The sequence below is a fragment of the Talaromyces amestolkiae genome (genome assembly GCF_001896365.1).
Source record: "Talaromyces amestolkiae strain CIB chromosome Unknown scaffold14.1, whole genome shotgun sequence".
NCBI lineage: Eukaryota > Fungi > Ascomycota > Eurotiomycetes > Eurotiales > Trichocomaceae > Talaromyces > Talaromyces amestolkiae.
In genome coordinates, this window is record NW_024468050.1 from 788,129 (window position 1) to 806,378 (window position 18,250).

Below are 18,250 nucleotides of genomic sequence, written 5' to 3' on the forward strand. Positions count from 1 at the left end.
CTGAGGTTGGGAGTAGCGGTCTTTAAAGAGAGACAGTTGACTGAGCTTCTGGAAATTTCGAGCTTGAACGCGATCTAATTGGCCAACGGGGGTGGGGAAGGTATTGACCCGCGCTAGTCCTAATTAGGCCTGATAGAGGAAAGCAGCCCACGCTTTTTCTTTTATCGCGGCCTCAGATTATTATTTCTTTTGCTTCATCTAAGCTTCACACTCGTGACACGTCGACAAAGTGCTCTTCTACCCCTCGGTCATAGCGAGCTACTCACTCAAAAATGATATCTTGCAGAAAGCTTCGGTGACTGAGAGGTGCTTCAACTGAATTACACGAAAAATAACAACAGCCGTTGACTCAGTCAACCACGACCATGGCGGCCACTGGAACAGCAGACGATATCGCACACCGTATCTACGCGCGATGCAGAGAACAATTCTCTGGCAGTCAGCTACTGTATCAACGCGATATTTTAAGTCTTGGAATCATTCCGGCCAAGAATCTTGAGATTCTGCTTGAGTGTACCCAGAAACTTGTTGACCAGAATCTTTTCCGAGTCTACCAAGACAGCGACAATCGATTAGCTTGGAAAGTCATAGCGGAGGAAGATGCAGAAAAGTGAGCACCCTATTTCTATTTTATGGCACGTTATCATGAGGGGGTCTAATCTGTGGCTCCGCAGAATACAGAGCCTCAACGATACCGAAAAACTAGTTTACAATGTAATCCATTCCACCGGCCGAACAGGTATCTGGATACGACAATTAGGCAAACGAACCGATCTCCACAAGACAAGTTTAGACAAGGCTCTGAAATCTCTCGAAGGGAAGAATTTCATCAAGTCAATCTTCAATGTCAAACATCCCGGTAAAAAGGTGTACATGCTCGCGGAGCTCACACCGGCCGAGGACGTCACAGGCGGAGCATGGTTCACCGACGGTGTTCTTGACGCGGAATTTATTGGTGTCCTCTCCGATTATATTGAAATGCAAGTCAGCAAGAGATCCTGGTACGAAGTCGTGTCCAAACACAGCGCTGGCGGCAGCAACAATAAGAGGCAAAAGCTCAACACAGGCGAAATCGTGAAACATACCGAAACAACAGCCTCCGAAAAGGAGAAGAAATACTATCCATATCCAGCAGACTACAAATTCTACCCAACGGTAGGCGAAATCACAGTCGAGGTGAACAAGACCGGCATCACGCCTGTTAAGCTTGACGAAGGCAGTATTAGCCAACTCCTTCGTATGATGTGCTTTGACGGCCGACTGATTGCTTTGAATGACCACACGAACTACAAAGCTGTACGACGGCCGAACGAGATCATCAAGGCTCGTGCAGACTCAGATCGGCCGCCGGAAGTACAGCAAAAGACAATCTTCAACGGAAAAAATGGGATGACCGAAGCGCCCTGTGGGCAATGTCCGGTGTTCAAGATCTGCCAACCAGGTGGCACCGTGAGTCCAGAGAATTGCGAGTATTTTGATGAGTGGTTTGGGAAAGCTCTTGGTTTCTGAACAACGGTGCAGATCGAAATTTCTTTCAAACATATTGCATAGCGAGTGGAGTTTTGTGGTGAGATCGGATTATCTTGGATCCTTGATGCATAGCAGTTCACAGTGTACTTTATTGTGGAGGAGTTACCTAGATAGGACTCAATGATGTGTTGGTTCGTATAATTTGAACATCAATTTGAACTAATGGGTATATAAACTAAAGAACAGAACCAGAGAAGACGGCAAGGGCTATTTACCCAAAGTTTGTCTACACTCATCACAGTACCAAGTCCCCAATGGTTCCCTCGTCAATCCAACGCACTTCCAATGAAACCACTCATACGGACAATTGTCGTTATCACAAGCCACCATATCACCATGACTGACACTGCGACAAGTGCAATAGACCTTTGTATCTTCACCACCCTCATCCTCATCATCATCCAGTTCTTCGTCAGAATCTGCCATGGTATTTGGACCGTGTCCGGCCATACGTCGAGTAGTCGTGACGCTCGCGCCCTCCGACTCAGACACCTCGGCACTACTAAGCATAGAATCATCGTCGTCCTCGTCATCGTCCATGCCTCCAGTCGAAGGCGTCTTCTTGTGTCCCTTCATTTTCAAGCCGACGCTAGATGAGCGCTTGATGACTTTTGCAGTGCTGCTGGCAGCCTTGATTTTCTTAACTTGTTGATGCGGAGCCACTTTCTTGGTAGCGGCTTTCTTAATGATGCCCGTTGCACGAGGACCTGCACTCCCCGCACGGCTTGCAGCTGGAGTCCCAGCCTTGGGAGTGCCGGGTCCCAGCGATGATTGACGCAGATTCGAAGGCGCGGTGGGGAGTGTGCCGAGTGACCCATTCAAGCGTCTTCGTTTACTGTCAGCTGCACCCGCGGATGATTCTCGTTGTCGTTGTTGGAGATGCAAGGTCGCTGCAGATGGGGTGGATGGAGCAGAGCCACGGTTTGTCGGAGTCTGATGACCAGCTAAAGGATTGATGCTAGCTGCACGGGAAGCGGCTTGACCCATTCGTTGAGCAGCCGATACGGGTGTCGCGGCGTTTCCAGACGTAGGGTTTAAGGGTGTATATGCGGTTGAAGTATCAGACGTTGTTGCCGCTGCGGCTGCCAAATCTTGCATAAACGCCGCAGGGAGTTCTGCATATTGATTCTTATTGTCCAACAACGACGGTAACGGCGGGKCATTCGACAGTATTCCATCCTTGACCAACTCTCGAATCTTGATATCCAGTTTCTTGATCTGCCGATCGAGCAACACACACGCCTTTTCACTTAGATGAATCTTTTCATCCTGCAGGCTCTGGCATCGGTCAAGGTTCTGTAGAATCGTTTTGCTGTATTGTTCCTCCTTGGGATTCGGCGCGAGACTGCCGTTGAGCTTAATGAATTTCTGTATGCTGTTATCGCGCGAGTTGATCGTTGTGCGACATTCTTGGATGGTTTTGTCTTTGGCTTGGATTTCTTCCATCAAGTGCGTGATTTCGGCGGGKAAATTTGCGACTGTCGGTCGTTCTTGTCAGTTACCTCTTCCTTCACGCTGATCCGGCTTACTTACCATCGTGGATAAATTGCTCAAGGACAGTAGCGCAGTCTTCCGATGTCATTTTGATGATATGTACGTTTTGGTAAGGTGTTGCGATGATCAATGATGAGATATTTCCGTCTTGAAGGCCTCGATTGGCGTTAAGGTCATGTGATCTAAGCCTAATAGGGGAAAGCGCGATCTGATAATCTTCTGCCCGCGTCATCGGCTGCTCTATTGTCAACACTTGATGTGCTCTATTGACAATCCTATATTATTTTGTACTCACGAGGCGATGATGTGGTAGTATAGTATGTGCTCATGTTAAACGCCTGCTCATCTTTACTCTGGTTGAAAGGGTTAGTCACTACAATGTCTAATTTTAACTTTCTGATCCTTCAATCTTCAACGGTAGACCACATGTAGAGTTTCTAGGTAGCAACACTGCCTCGCTATGAATACAAAAAAGCCTCGTAGCTGCCTGCTGCCTCCCGTGACAGGTAGTTAGAAGGAAATCTCTCTTTTTTGTGCTGTTAACCTCACTATAGCAATAGATCTAACTGATATTGCGGGGTCTTCATCTTATCAACTTACAAATCTGTCGCAAGTCCCCGCAGTGACTAACCTTTGACGCGCAAGCAGTTTCGACCCTTACAAGCCAACGTCACCAAGACTCTCCTCGCTCTCTTCATAATTTCTTTAATTACATTGAGAAAAGTGAAGAGCATCATGGGAGACTCTCCAATCCCAGAAGGGATCTCCTCCCTTCTCGATACGGATCTGTACAAATTGACGATGCAATGCGCCGTCTTGAAGTACTTTCCCGACGTTGGTTAGTTCCTTCTTATTCGTCCATAAGGATTGACTATATTGATACGCAGATAGAGGTTACTTATGGCTTCACAAATCGCACTCCGGACATGAAGCTGTCGCGCCAGGCGTATAAATGGTTGCTGGAGCAGATGGAGCGTGAGTCTCAAATTTCATCTCCAAGTCTCACCAGCTAAAGGATAAACAAGGCCTTGAAAACATCACCATCACTCCCGACGAAATTGACTTTCTCCAAAAATCTTGCCCCTACTTCAATGACGCTTACCTCTCATACTTGCGCAATTTCCGCCTCAAACCCTCACAACAACTCCAAATTAAATTCACACCGGACGACAGCACCAACGACGACGATACCGCAGTAGGCGTCCTCGAGTACGCTGTCTCCGGCCTCTGGGTTGAAACCATTCTCTACGAAATCCCTTTACTCGCACTGACGAGCGAAGCATACTTCAAATTCTGCGACACAGACTGGAACCACAACGGGCAGGAAGAAAAAGCATATGCCAAGGGCATGACATTACTCGAGCACGGCTGCATATTCTCTGAGTTCGGCTCGCGACGCAGACGCGATTATCATACCCACGACCTTGTGATGAAGGGACTTTGCCGAGCTGCCGAAGATGCGCAACAGAAGGGGTTTCCGGGGAAGTTTTCAGGGACAAGTAATGTGCATTTTGCGATGAAGTATAGCGTTGCGCCGGTGGGGACGGTGGCTCATGAATGGTATATGGGGATTGCGGCTTATACGAATGATTATGAGAATGCAAATGAAATGGGGTTGAGGTATTGGTTGGGATGTTTCGGGGAGGGCGTTCGTCTCCCTTTGTGCTCAAATCGGAAATCCTCCATTACTAATTCTTTGGTAGGTGCTGGGCGTCGCGCTGACAGATACATTCGGTACACCAGCGTTCCTGGAAGCATTCAGCAAACCCATCCCAGACTACACCACACCCAGCCGAGGCTTAGAGGCAACATTCCCTTCCAGCGCCGCAACAACAGAAATCAACACACCCGAAAGCCTCGCAGACATCAAACCGCCTATTTCAGCACCATCGCATCACACCCCCAAACAAGCGCCACAAAAGACATACGCGCAGGTCTTTACGGGTATCCGTCAAGACTCAGGCGATCCCAAAAACTTTGTCAAACTCGTTCGCGAGTTTTACGACAAGCAAGGCATAACCGAGAAGAAAGTGATTGTCTTCTCAGACTCGCTCAAAGTGGACAATTGTCTAGAATACAAGGCTATATCCGAACAAGCTGGGTTTCAGCCTACATTTGGCGTGGGAACGTTTTTCACTAGTTCGTCACCCTTCCCATTTCCTTTTTTCTATCCGCTTTAGGTTCTTGTATAGCTGATATGTGGTGTAGATGACTTTACCAAACTCTCAACAAACGCAAAGTCCATCCCACTCAATATCGTCATCAAAATCGCTTCTGCGGGTGGTCGTCCCGCCGTGAAACTGAGCGACAATCTAGGTAAAAACACCGGCGATAAGCAATTGGTGCAGGAGGTGAAGAGACGCTTGGGGTATGTGGAGAGCGTTTGGGAGGACGGGAATGAGGCTACGCGGTGGGGGAAGAAGGGTGATTGACCTCTCTCATCTCTTAGAAATAGCTTAGATTTATGAGATTGTTAGATACGCCTTGCTAGAGATAGACATACATCGTTGCTCATTATGAAGGCTGCATGGATGACATGACCTATATAAAGCCTAGGTCTCTCTCCAGATCTCCTGTAATCATCGTCTGGCCTTCGCTTGATATCATTGGCGATATACCCGTTTTTTGGAGTTCAATCATATCGTTATCGTCGTGAATCATTAGTATATGCGGTGGGATTCCATTGTCAGCGTGATCAACAGCGGGGCCATGCCTTGACAGGAAAGGCTGAGAATCCATATCATTATCAAGGTCAATAGTCCAAAGGTCATTGTCCCTATTATGTCGATCACGGTGAGGCATATCTGGGTCCTGCTCCCAATTCATATCCCAGGTCGGGCTTTCACTAATCCGAGAGGCTTGATGTTTCTGTCTGAGTATCGACAGATCTAGCTCCGTTGCATTGACAAACGTAGGAGCCGCCTGAGGGCTATCCACAGTGTTCTGCATAACATACACCGATGTCAACATTGGCTGCTGTCCATGTTGTAGCTGGAACGCCTTTTCAAGACATGCAGTCTCATAGTCAGCTGCTGGGTAGATGTCTCGCAGGTCGCTTATAATCTCGATACACAAACGAAAATTCCATTTGCTTTCGTCTCTGACTGCTGGATTGGATGATTTCAGGTCGGTCAAGTGCGCGACTGCAGCCGGTATCATAACCGTCAATCCGTATGTAGGCAAATATGGCGTCAGTCCAAAATTTCGTAAGCGTTGAACGGTCTCTGCAATTTCAGATGCTGCATCTCGGATCTTCTTCTGAGCTGCGCTGGTCGATGTCTTTGAGCTGGTCAACGTATTTGCGATATTTAAAGACGCTCGTGGTCTGTATAGTGCAGTGCATGTAGCGTGGTAGATCATCTGCAGCATTGATGCGTGAAGTAGCAAGACGTCATCTCCAAGTTTGAGATCCTTCCTTTCTCGTGTCGTGATACATACTGCCTCCTCCGGAAGGTTGCCTAGCCAAGCATCTAATTTCTGACCACACCGTTGCAGCTCCGCATCGGACGCTTGTCGCGGCACCAAAGTGATTGTAGTTTCTTTCGTGACTCCAGAAACGCAGTTTGACGGCGTATATTGCGCGAAAAGCACTCGGCCCAGACATTGGCACAATTTGACTGTTTCAATAAATATAATGGCTAACCGCCGCTGAAGATATGTTTCCCCTGTGTAGCTGCAATCCAATAAGATATCGTCGACTGTATCATCATATGGTCGAATATCAAAATCGGTCAGTGCGACCAAAGGGACGTTGCAAATACCTTCATTGATTTGCGTTGGCCGCCGCAAAGCAAGAGCAATGAGTCGATCCCGAGAATATAGACACCACCAAAGCCGGATCCGCAGCCGCTTTGTCTGAGCAGTCATGTTGGACTTGGAAGGGTCACGATGTAATCCGATTGACTGTGCTTGAGTGTAGCACACACCAACCCAATGCCAGATATCTTTTTGTAGTGTTTCCTCTTTTTCGTAGTAGTATGTCATTAGTAATATAGATTGTATGATTGCGATGCGGTCATCCTCGTAGTCAAAGACATACAGTAACTGGACAAAGATAATCATGTTAGGAGATGCATTCCACATCATGTTAGGGTGAAGTACCGACCCGTGTATTATTAAAAAAAGCCTTTCGAGCTTCTCTTCTAGTCTTAAAGCCAGCATCTTGGAGATGTCTTAGATCGACAAAGGCAGTGCCGGCGAACATAACTGCTTGGAAAAGCAGCAGACTTATATTGGCATCTGGATCATTCTGAGCAACAGCCTCTAGGAAACTGTGCAAATCCAATACCGGCAACGAGCTATACACCCATTGCACATATGCTTTGAGTAGTTCTTTCCGCAGCGACGGTTCTGGTATAGTCAGAGCACCCTTCGATCGTAGATATTCCACATCTTCAGAAGCAATACGAGACGACAGCGGCTTGAGAAACCGGGGCGACTCGTCACCAAACAGGAATTGCTCGAGTTCCGGATGAAAGTCCGGATCGATCAATTCTCGCACGGCGTCGGTCATATTTGCTAGTGGAAGCGATGAGGGCACAGCGCTGTCACCCATGACTCTCCAGGTAGAATTCCGCCTGTGTGCATTGCGACCGAGATTCCGGGATTTGAGAGGAAGGGCGTTGTCTGTGGAGATCATCTCCGTCGAGTAGTTTGCGGGGGAGTCGACATCGGAGAACTTGCGTTTGGGCGACATGTTGATTGTCGATTTAGTCGATGCTAAAATTGGCTTCCATGATGGATAAGCAGGAGTGAGGTTACTGAAATGAGGAGTAAATTAGTCCGACTACATTCTGCTTAGTGTCAATTCTGTCAAGCGCATGGCCAACGGAGACTAATCTGGGGTAACTCCGACCTCGTCCCCGCGTGACTGCCAGAATGGTCTTGGCATGATCTCTGATTACTAAGCACTGCTTAGTAACAAGGTCACATGTCGGCACGTGTTCTGGTCTCGTTCTCGTCTCGAGAAACGCAGGAAACGTGATGGTTACACCGTCACACCCAATAGTGGGCGCCGGATTTGGAAGTAGTATGATCTGAAGAAGAGAACGTTTGCGATCATTTCTCAACTCTGCAGATTGCTATTTTTACATACATAGGTTCATGCTTGACAGCCTGTCAGTCTTAGCCACCACCACCACCACCACCACCTGCAGTCAAATTCATTGGCAGGAAAATATTCTGCAGCCTGGTGTCCCACTATGACATGGCGATCAACAAAACACCTGTCTATCGCCACGAGAAGTTCTTCGCAAACCCCTACGCAGTTCGGAGTGTTGATATGTAGCTGCTAGCTGGCAATCCTAAGTAATATAGTATGGATCCTCCGAAGATCCCTAGCAGGGCTGAAGTGTTGGTCGTTTGTGTAAAGCTTGTGCTCAGCTTGGGTGGTGGCCCGGTAACGCCAGGAATGCTGTTGCAAGTAGTCTTCTAAGTACGTATTGATCTCTGGAAGAAATAAATACATACTGGCGAAAGCCTGATCTGAGCAATTGACACTATTGTCAAACATAATTGCATTCACCAACCTTCATGGAAAGGGGCTGATCATCGGTGGATCTCAATCTGGACGCTTATTATTATGTAGTATAACTAGTGATTAGCTGTAGCTCATACCAGCGAGTCCTGATGCAAATAGATACAGCCACGCCGTGAGACCTATACAACTGCTCAATTGAGCAACTACAGTGCTCTAGAATATTAAAAGCTGCTGCCTTTATCGAAAAATTGCAAGGTACACACTTGTACAGACTATGTAAAGTACTGCAAGAATAGAGAGCATGGTGGGTACAAGGGCTGTGCTTTACGTCCCGGCCAATGGCAGCGGCGGCTCGCTTTAGCCGCTGGCGCCACAGCTTGCTTAGCTGAATGGCTGGTCTGTCACTGCGGTGTCTCTGCTGTGTTTCAGTCTCTTAATTATTTTCCCTGCCCCGTGTTACTTACCTACCGATTTCATCTTACTCCGACTACCTTTTCTATCTCTCTTCCTCCTTCACTCTTCATCTCGGTGGATTCTGGATCTATTTTAAATAGATTAATCCGTATACCTTATTTGCAAGCAATTTCTACGCAATTGCAGAGGCCATATTTTACTCGCAACCGTCATCAGCAGCCAGCTTGCGATTGCCGTTGCCTCCACGCAAATCTCGTCGACGACCCTCGGGATACAACACCACCTCGACATTTTCGGGCTTCTAGAATTTACTATACACAATCAGAATGAGTGTGAGTCATTCCATCACCAAAAATGAGTTCGACCCGGTCATCAACGGTTGCGCGCCTCGTTGTGAGCTTCAAATCCACTGACCATGAATCACCAAGTATCAGAACTACGGCAACCAACAGAGTGGTGGCTACGGCCAATATGATCCCTACAGCCAGCAGACCAATCCCTATGACCCTCCTCAGCCATCGCGAGACTTCCCCGCTCAATCCCAGCGTTACAACGATGTCGAGTCCGGAAACGGCGGCTATGGTGAGTTCTACCAGCTAATAGTCGTTGATATTCATAACTAACGGCGTGACGACAGAATTGGGCCAGGCAAATAACACTACCAGCATTCTGAACAAGTGCACTGAAATCAACGATGGTCTCCGGGAACTCCGAACAAAGAGAGAAACCCGACTTGCGCAGGCGCAGCACGAGCTCCTCGATTCCAGCACGGGCAAGGAAGACCAGGCTGCTCGCCAGAACCTCGACTACGTGGAGGACGACATCAACAACACATTCCGCTACCTCCGCGACCTTTTGAAGAAGATCAAGCAGACCCCAGGATCCGGCGACTCGCGCGTTCAGACTCAGATCGATGTCACCAGCCGTAACTTGCGAAAGGAGATCGAGCAATACCAGAAGGCTCAGTCCGAGTTCCAGAAGCGTCTTCAGGAGCAGGTCCGCCGACGATATGAGATTGCCAACCCAGATGCTACCCCGGATCAGGTTGATCAGGGTGTGCAGGCCGTTCTGCTCGGACAGGAGCAGAGCTTCCAGGTATTTTTATCGTCTTGTTGTTGAAGACATAATACTAATTAGTTTAGTCTACTGGCTTKCGCACACGACAGGCCAACGATGCCAGACAGGCAGCCTTGGAGCGATCGACCGCCATTCGCAAGATCGAGCAGGACATGATTGAATTGGCCCGTTTGTACCAGGAAGTTGCCGAACTGGTTCAACAGCAGGAACCCGCCGTGGAACAAATCAACCAAGGCGCAAATGATGTCGTTGAGAACGTCGACAACGCCAACAAGCAGATTGACAGCGCTATTGTCAGTGCTCGCAACGCAAGACGGTGGAAGTGGTACATTTTGATTGTCGTTAGTAAGTATTGTCTATTTGATTATAATCTCCTCAGCTAGAAGCTAACATTTTCAGTCCTCATTATTGCGATTGTCGTCGGTGTCGCCGTGGGTGTCACCGAAGCCAACAAGTCTCATTAAGGACACTATCAGCCGATACCAACTGGCTTAACGAAGCGTGTGATGACCAATATCCAGGCTTTTGCTTTTTATTCTACTATAATTCCTGTCCTGCAGTCTGTACAGCTGAAAATTCGTGTTTCCTTTCCTGTTTTTGCTCTTGTATCCACCTACCATCACTATCGCTTCCGCCGATTCCCCAATTGTAGTCTACTTTTCTAGTCGTTTTCCAATTTTGTTATGTTGCAAAAGCTATTCTTCCTGCATGACGCTCTCTAGCTCGTCAATGAAACGAATCGATCAATGGCAAGTCTGATGCTGCTTGCCGTTGTACATATTAGATTTGCTTCTTTGTGTGTTTCCTGTCTGTCTTTCCTTTCCTGCCATTCATTTCTCCTGTTCTTTTCTTTTTGGCGCTAGATTGTTCTAATAATAAATGATTTGCTCTCTTTGTATGCTCGTTTTATATACCTAGTATAAACAATCGCTATTTTTGTCCTCTATCGTACCTAGGCACGGATATAGCCGATCAGTTCTGGGCCTCCCTTTCAGCCTGCTTCCTCTCCTCCTCTGGCGTCCTCGTGCGTAGTTGTAGCGCATGTATCCCTCCTTCGCGGGCCATCTCCTCCTTGAAAAGTGAATAGACCATTCGGTGACGCGCCGGTTGCGGTTTGGATTGGAATGCGTCTGAGACTATTGTTACACTAGATGGACAAGCGTGAGCAGCTGCGCGTGTGCGTGCGACACGCAAATAGAGGGAGAGGGACGGACTGGAAATGGGTTTCCTTGGATGTACTACCTTGCATCGGCGCATGGTGGGCGTGGAGATGTGAGTCGTTGCGGATCTGGAGGGTTGTGGGGGTGAATTCTGCGACAAGCTGTGATCATAAAGTGTCAGTTTCAGTTAATAGTAAAGAGTTGCATGGGGTTGAGAGACCTTGTCCCGCATCGCATCCTCGACCGGAGTCGTGGATGAAGCTGTTGAGGACATTCGGGTTATGGCTGATCGGTATGGCGACGTTGATGTGGGAATGGTCGCAAAGATGCGCCTGTTGAGTAATTGTGTACTTAGGGTTCGCATTGATATTATAGTGTATGTGTCGTTGTTGATGATATGAAGAAGGAGAGAGAGAACAGGTGACATCAGTTAAATTTCCATAGGGAAGGTCCAGACTCCACTCGCATTGCCGCGGAAGTCGAGTCGTCAGATCCAATCAACGTCTCTAGCTTCAGATTTTATCTACGACAACAACTCTACAGGGCATGACATAAGCCAACGTTGGAAGGCTATGTAGGTATCAGCAATCAACATGCTCATTCGTGTATCGCTAAGGGCTTGTGCGCAAGTCCGTCGCGATGCATCACGAGGCAGCACCTTCCTGGTCAAGCAGCTCATTGCAAACAACCACCGCCAACATCGCAGGCTATCGTCTTTAGTCAATGCAAGTCCATCGAACAGATCAAACCTCTTCCAAGCTCTTGCCACCCACGACCCGCTCAGTGTAGCCGTGGAACACTTCAATACGAGACGCAAATTCACCTATGCAGACCTAACTAGGGATATTCTTGAATCACAAAAGCGACTCATAAAGAAATGTTCCACCAGAGGAGTATCGTCTCTCAGGGGCGAGAGGGTTGCTTTTGCGGCGACGAATGATTATTATTCCGTGGGTACTGTGTCCTAGCTTCTTGGCCTCAAAGAATTAGACTGACTATAAAAGTGAACCTGTTCTCTATCCTGGCCAGTGATGCGATTGCAGTCCCAGTGTTGCCTGGTCTCCCTTACCCTGAAGTCAAGTACATCCTAGATAATGCGGACGCAAAGATGTTACTTTTGACGGAAATTGGAGGGGAGAAAGTTCGGAAAATGATAAATTGGTTCATTAGCGCAGATGATTTGATTGTCGATGTGATAGATGGTGTCCCAATGCGTGGTCACTTTGAGATATCACAGAAAGTCGACTTTCCCGATGTACAAGACGCAAGAGGAGGTCTTATGCTGTATACTTCTGGGACTACGAATCGACCGGTACGTTATTTGCAGATCAGCACAGCGGTGCATACTAATCATCATACAGAAAGGTGTCTTTTTACCGTTATCCGCGTTACAAGCCCAAGCGCAGTCTTTGATCGAGGCTTGGAAGTATACTCCCAAAGACCGACTGCTACATCTTCTTCCACTACACCATATACACGGCCTTGTGAATGCGCTCCTCGTCCCGATTCTTGCGGGCTCGACAATTGAATTCATGCCAGTCCCAGCGGCTCCGTCTGCTATTTGGAATCGATTAGCTGCGCGATTCTTAGAGCAGCGACGAGGCCAGAATCCAAAGGCCTACAAGAACATCACCTTCTTAACAGGTGTGCCAACTTTGTACACGCGGCTCATGGCAGATTTTCCTTCATTGCCCGACGACGTTCAAGCTGCAGCCAGAAAGGCAATTTCGCGGAAAAATCTACGATTGAATATCTCGGGATCAGCGGCATTACCGACGCCGACAAAAAGCGCCTGGACAGAATTGAGTGATGGGAATGTCCTCTTGGAGCGTTACGGTATGACTGAAGTAGGGATGGCTATAAGCTGTGGACTAGACCGCAGAGGTCGCGTTGACGGTAGCGTGGGCTGGCCATTACCATCGGTTGAGGTCAGATTATGGGATACGGACAAAGAGGAAGTAATTTTGCCCGGCGAAGAGATCGATAAAGAGACAGGCCGTGAACGAATAGGAGAAATCCAGTTACGCGGACCCACGATTTTTCGTGAGTACTGGGGTAATCCCAAAGCCACCAAAGAGGCTTTTGTTGCAGACGACGATGGTAAGGGGAAATGGTTCCGCACAGGCGACGTCGCGGTGCGAAGGATAGTCGAGGGCAGTGACGGGGGAAGCCGCAATGAATGGGCTAGTGGGCCAATGTATTTTATCCAGGGCCGTCTTAGTGTGGACATCATCAAAACAGGAGGCGAGAAAGTGAGCGCACTTGAAGTTGAGCGGGAGCTGTTATCATTGTGCGTACACCTTACCTTCATCTACCTTGCCTTACGTTCTCCTTACCTTTCATTCACCTTTCATCTATTTTGACAGAGCAAGTCTAATATTTACAGGCCTGAAGTTGCGGAAGCAGCTGTCGTCGGTCTCCCGTCTGAGACATGGGGACAGAGAGTGGCCGCGGTAATCGTTCTGAAAGAACAACACACAGCATCGCAAGGGCTGACTGACAGTAATGGCGACGAGACAAGCAGCCGCGGCATTTACAAACCATGGGGTCCACTCCATCTGCGTCGACTGTTAGGCGATCGTCTCGCAGCGTATAAACTTCCGCACGAAGTCAAGGTTCTTGATGGGCCTATTCCGAGAAATGCAATGGGCAAGGGTATGTTCCTACTGTTTCTCTTTGGAGATGAAGACGCTAACAAAGCGTAGTGAACAAAAAGGCACTTGTCAAGGAGATTTTTGGAGTAGAGGGATAACCAGTACGTCGTGTACGATAGTGAGTGTAAAATAAGTAGTCCTTCTGTCCTTGCATCTACTCTTCTACTAGTACTGGAAAGTAGATTTGATGGTATCACGTCCTTACTGTATATTACCGATACAGCTCCATACCGGCCCAATGTGGATATGGTTTAATTAAATCCTCTGTGATGGAGATGATTGGCTTGTTCCTGGCAGTAGCACTAACCGCCGTGGAGTTAGCGTGGGTTCAATACGGTCTAGATGTATTATATACGACCAATACAGGAGATCAGAGCAATCCCCTGACGATCTGCAAGTAATCAAGTAACCTGAATGAAGAAGATACTTAGCATGCTACAGTACACAGCAAGACTTGAGTTGAGTGAGTCAAGTAAGGATACCGATGATCCAGTAGCGATCCTTACTTTTCGCTGCTTGACTGTACGTAGTCAGCCAGGAATCAACGACTGCAAGGATTTAAAAACATTATTGTTGAGTTCAAAGTCAGCGAGAGTAGGCTCCCCACCAGCCAACTCAGTCGGTGCTAGCTGTATCTTTAGTATATTTAGCGTGCCGTCCCCTTTGCCGCTTCCCCCATCTATTTCTGCGCCGCCTCGCTCGCTCTTTCTTCTCTCTCCAACAACCTCAAGAACCACTCCGTTCAATTCACTCTTTTGAATCAACCCAACTGTCCCGGTCGTTTCACGCCGATTACATTCGTTCTACACTCACGCTCTGCTAAATCAACTCGATTTACGTACCACGTCTTGCAGTTTTACTTCTTGTTAATCTTTGATCTATATAATCATTTCTCAACACCAACAACATCAGTCAACATGCGTTTCACTGCTGCTTCCATCGTCGCTTTCGCTGCGGGCGCTCTCGCCTCTGCTAGCTCCAGCGTTCCTGTTGTCACCGAGGTCATCACTTCCTACGAGACATACTGCCCTGAGGCCACCACCTTCGTCGCTGGAAGCTCCACTGTGTCCGTTACTGCTGTATGATCCCATACTTGGTCACATGTCGCAATGAACATGATTGCTAATGTTAGCAGCCCGGTACCGTCACTCTCACCGGCTCGTACACCGTGACCCGTCCTCTGTTGAGCTCCACCGTCACCATCTGCAACTCCTGGTACGTCCTGCACTTTCACTTCTAGCAGCGAAATACTAACATCCAACAGCAGCAGCTCTACCGCCGTCCCCGCCCCTCTCGGCACCGGCTCCCCCAAGCCCTACAGCTCCGTTCCTTCTCCTGCCCCTGCTGCCGGAAAGACCACTACCGCCGTTTCCCCCGCCTTCACTGGTGGCGCTTCCCACGTCGCTGCCGGTGCCGGTGCCGGTCTCGCCGCTGTTTTCGGTGCTGCTGCTTTCTTGCTTTAAATCATTTCGCCATGTTTTTGATCTTCAATTCTATCTAAGCAAGGAAGGGGATCAGATAAGATACTACAAGCACGATGAATGAACAAACAAAGGACTGCTGGCTGCTTCGCTTCGATTCGCATTATACCTAACCTGACTTGACTTGTTGAATTCCTATACCTATACCTAGTGGCTCAATTTTCTTCTTTTAATTGTAATATAGCGTTTATATTAAGTTTGGACTGTTGATGAAGTACTCTTATATTGTAGCGGTTATTGGCTGTAGATGTTTGTATAGTGGAACCCACCGCTCAGCAACGAAGTTCAGATAAATTTTACATCGTGGAGAGAGTGTTCTACTTATTTGCTTTTTAGGATGGCCTTGGAATGCTGCATTCCTGGAGATGTCACGCTATCAAATCCAGATACCGTCTAGTGGAGTTGTGGGGTGAGCATCTCGTTATCAATGACATCTAATGAGTCACATCACCGTTGCATTCGAATCGACACGTATAAACTCGCAGTACATACCGCGTGATCTCGAACATATCAACGGAAACCATCCTTGAATATTGTAAACACATATCTCAATGACAGTTGAAGGATACACCCACAACCCTCCCTTTGACACGGGCTTTCTGTCTGTCGGCTCAATCCACAAACTACACTACGAGCAATACGGCAACCCAAACGGAAAGCCAGGTACGTCTTTCTCAAACCAACATTAGGAATCACCTACTCACTGAGAGAAAGTGATATTCCTCCACGGCGGCCCAGGAGGAAACACCTCCCCTTCCAACACCTCCTACTTCAACCCACTCATCTACCGTGTCGTACTCTATGACCAGCGCGGCGCCGGTCAATCCCTGCCAAACTCGTGCGTAGAAGAAAACACAACGCACCATTTGCTGGATGACATTGAGTCGATACGCAAACATCTGAATGTGAAGAAATGGTTCATGCTCTTCGGCGGCTCCTGGGGCTCGACGCTTGCATTGCTTTATGCGCAACGATTTCCGGAGATGGTGGGTTCATTGGTGCTAAGAGGGATATTTACGGCGACCCAGGAAGAGATCGAGTGGACGCGGTTGCCCGGTGGTGGTGCAGCCAGAATTTGGCCTGCAGAATACGAGAGGTTTTTGCAGTTTTTGGATGATGAGGAAAGAAAAACGCCGGTGGAGAGTTATTATAGGTATATCTTGAATGAGTCGGGTGACGAAGTGGCAAGAAAGAAGAAGGTTGAGGCGGCGCGGGAGTGGAATAGATGGGAATTAACGATTGGGGCGTTGACGCATACACCTTCGACGTATGAGAAGTTGATGGATGAGGATTGGGTGATGGCGCATGCGACGTTGGAGGCGCATTATGAGGCGAATGGAGCGTGGTTGGAGGAAGGGCAGATATTGAAGGAAGAGAATATGAGGAGGATTAGGGGTATTCCTGGTATGTGGTTCACCTTTTCTAGTCCCGTGGGTAGAGAAGGGGGTGGATTTTTGTACTGATGAGGAAAAAGGGACGATAATTCAGGGACGATATGATGTCGTTTGTCCGCCGCAGACGGCGTGGGAACTGCACAAAGCGTGGCCGGGGTCGAGGTTGTTTATGATTCCGGATGCGGGTCATGGTGGTACTGTGAGTGTCTAGCAAGTTGAATTGTGTGGTTGACTGGCTAAAGCTGGATTAGGAACCTGGTACGAGGAAGAAGCTCATGGAAGTTTGTGATGAATATGCAGTGATGGATTTTTGATGTTCAGACGTACGTTGAGTGTTCATTTAGTTACGGTAACATGAAGAATGATTTGAATGAGATATTTTTTATATCGGTATTGGCCATTCTAGTAATGTCGCTACTAAAGGCTAGGTGATATGCAAACCCGTTCGAATTTTGTAACTCTATATACACATAGTAGTAAAGTTGATTATAGTGAGCTATAGAGTATAGGTCAACTTTATCTAGGTCATATTGCTTGCCATATTTACATAGCCCCAAAGAGCAACATGAAATCAAGGGAGAGGGAGTCTAGAGCCATACCATAGAAGTTTCCCCGTTATAGAAGCCACCCAACAGAGCAAGTTTAGCATATCATCCAACCCAAGTCCTAATTTGGTTGATAGCGGAAGTATATCTAGCACGAGTATACAAATTCACTTCGTGGCCGAGTAATGCAATCGACATTGCTGATATAATTTTGATTGCGTGTGGCCAGAGCGGACCGGTGAAAAAGAGCAAGGCAATGCATATGTTATCTTGAGCAGTGTTCAGACGAGTTCAATTGATGTCGTGATCAATAGTGACAGCTGGTTTAGATGGGTCGAATGATTCTGTCGGGTTAACGAAATCGGCATTGTGAGTGAAGTCATGCATATCAGTAAACACAGTCATATACTACGCATAGTGATACATCCAGTCATATTATCGTGTCAAGCTCAATGTAGCTCAAGTGTAAAATCGCCCTATATATTTTTATCATCGAAGATATATTATACTATTCATTTTTAGCCATTAGTCTCAAAGAGGCCTTTCACAAAGAGTTGTTCAATCCTGTATGTGGGACAGTTCTATATCAATCCAAGATACGTCCTGACTGGTGGAAGTCTAGAATACCATGTGCCTCTTCAAGTTCAAGACTTCATGATGGATGAAGTCTGATACAACAAAAGTGAGCACGGACGGCTACAGTTTCCACTGGTTCCATTGATAACCTAGGACTCTCATGAATCTCATCCTAAGCATATGTCCGTCAAGATGAAACCGTATCACTGAAGGCGGAGATCACGGCCAAAATCCACAACGACGTAAAGCCTGACTTCACTGGAATACGATTGAAAATATACAAAACAGTCTTTAAGGAGCGTATGCACGCAATGGATTGGCTTCAACACAGACTCTATGAGAGCCAACCCTATTTCTTAGGGGAACTACAGTAGACAGTCAAGAGACTACTACTACTCACAGATCCCAAATTGCCTCATACCATCTGGATGCTGTCTTTACTACAT

The 18,250-nt window shown here is 47.6% G+C and overlaps 8 protein-coding genes across 8 annotated transcripts; 6 read left to right on the forward strand and 2 right to left on the reverse strand.

Moving 5' to 3' along the window:
* Positions 1 to 365: 365 nt before the first annotated feature.
* On the forward strand, positions 366 to 1,509 carry BHQ10_007208 (uncharacterized protein; the record flags this gene model as incomplete). Its single annotated transcript, XM_040879879.1, has 2 exons — positions 366 to 610; positions 675 to 1,509. 2 exons carry the CDS (start codon positions 366 to 368, stop codon positions 1,507 to 1,509), a joined length of 1,080 nt encoding a protein of 359 aa, XP_040735712.1.
* A 228-nt stretch (positions 1,510 to 1,737) lies between these two features.
* On the reverse strand, positions 1,738 to 3,112 carry BHQ10_007209 (uncharacterized protein; the record flags this gene model as incomplete). Its single annotated transcript, XM_040879880.1, has 3 exons — positions 1,738 to 1,756; positions 1,811 to 3,008; positions 3,064 to 3,112. The coding sequence occupies 3 exons, from the start codon at positions 3,110 to 3,112 to the stop codon at positions 1,738 to 1,740; spliced, it is 1,266 nt and encodes a 421-aa protein (XP_040735713.1).
* Positions 3,113 to 3,759: 647 nt separating this feature from the next.
* Positions 3,760 to 5,456, forward strand: BHQ10_007210 (uncharacterized protein; the record flags this gene model as incomplete). The annotated part of the gene is made up of 5 exons (XM_040879882.1): positions 3,760 to 3,862; positions 3,916 to 3,999; positions 4,050 to 4,672; positions 4,728 to 5,163; positions 5,233 to 5,456. The coding sequence occupies 5 exons, from the start codon at positions 3,760 to 3,762 to the stop codon at positions 5,454 to 5,456; spliced, it is 1,470 nt and encodes a 489-aa protein (XP_040735714.1).
* Positions 5,457 to 5,565: 109 nt separating this feature from the next.
* BHQ10_007211 (uncharacterized protein) lies at positions 5,566 to 7,720 on the reverse strand (the record flags this gene model as incomplete). The annotated part of the gene is made up of 2 exons (XM_040879883.1): positions 5,566 to 7,068; positions 7,130 to 7,720. The coding sequence occupies 2 exons, from the start codon at positions 7,718 to 7,720 to the stop codon at positions 5,566 to 5,568; spliced, it is 2,094 nt and encodes a 697-aa protein (XP_040735715.1).
* Positions 7,721 to 9,271: 1,551 nt separating this feature from the next.
* Positions 9,272 to 10,458, forward strand: BHQ10_007212 (uncharacterized protein; the record flags this gene model as incomplete). Its single annotated transcript, XM_040879884.1, has 5 exons — positions 9,272 to 9,310; positions 9,370 to 9,499; positions 9,555 to 10,012; positions 10,060 to 10,339; positions 10,394 to 10,458. 5 exons carry the CDS (start codon positions 9,272 to 9,274, stop codon positions 10,456 to 10,458), a joined length of 972 nt encoding a protein of 323 aa, XP_040735716.1.
* A 1,289-nt stretch (positions 10,459 to 11,747) lies between these two features.
* Positions 11,748 to 13,906, forward strand: BHQ10_007213 (uncharacterized protein; the record flags this gene model as incomplete). Its single annotated transcript, XM_040879885.1, has 5 exons — positions 11,748 to 12,108; positions 12,159 to 12,466; positions 12,516 to 13,444; positions 13,541 to 13,809; positions 13,860 to 13,906. 5 exons carry the CDS (start codon positions 11,748 to 11,750, stop codon positions 13,904 to 13,906), a joined length of 1,914 nt encoding a protein of 637 aa, XP_040735717.1.
* An 819-nt stretch (positions 13,907 to 14,725) lies between these two features.
* Positions 14,726 to 15,271, forward strand: BHQ10_007214 (uncharacterized protein; the record flags this gene model as incomplete). Its single annotated transcript, XM_040879886.1, has 3 exons — positions 14,726 to 14,887; positions 14,944 to 15,023; positions 15,073 to 15,271. The coding sequence occupies 3 exons, from the start codon at positions 14,726 to 14,728 to the stop codon at positions 15,269 to 15,271; spliced, it is 441 nt and encodes a 146-aa protein (XP_040735718.1).
* Positions 15,272 to 15,840: 569 nt separating this feature from the next.
* On the forward strand, positions 15,841 to 16,997 carry BHQ10_007215 (uncharacterized protein; the record flags this gene model as incomplete). The annotated part of the gene is made up of 4 exons (XM_040879887.1): positions 15,841 to 15,952; positions 16,004 to 16,693; positions 16,764 to 16,882; positions 16,935 to 16,997. 4 exons carry the CDS (start codon positions 15,841 to 15,843, stop codon positions 16,995 to 16,997), a joined length of 984 nt encoding a protein of 327 aa, XP_040735719.1.
* Positions 16,998 to 18,250: the final 1,253 nt, after the last annotated feature.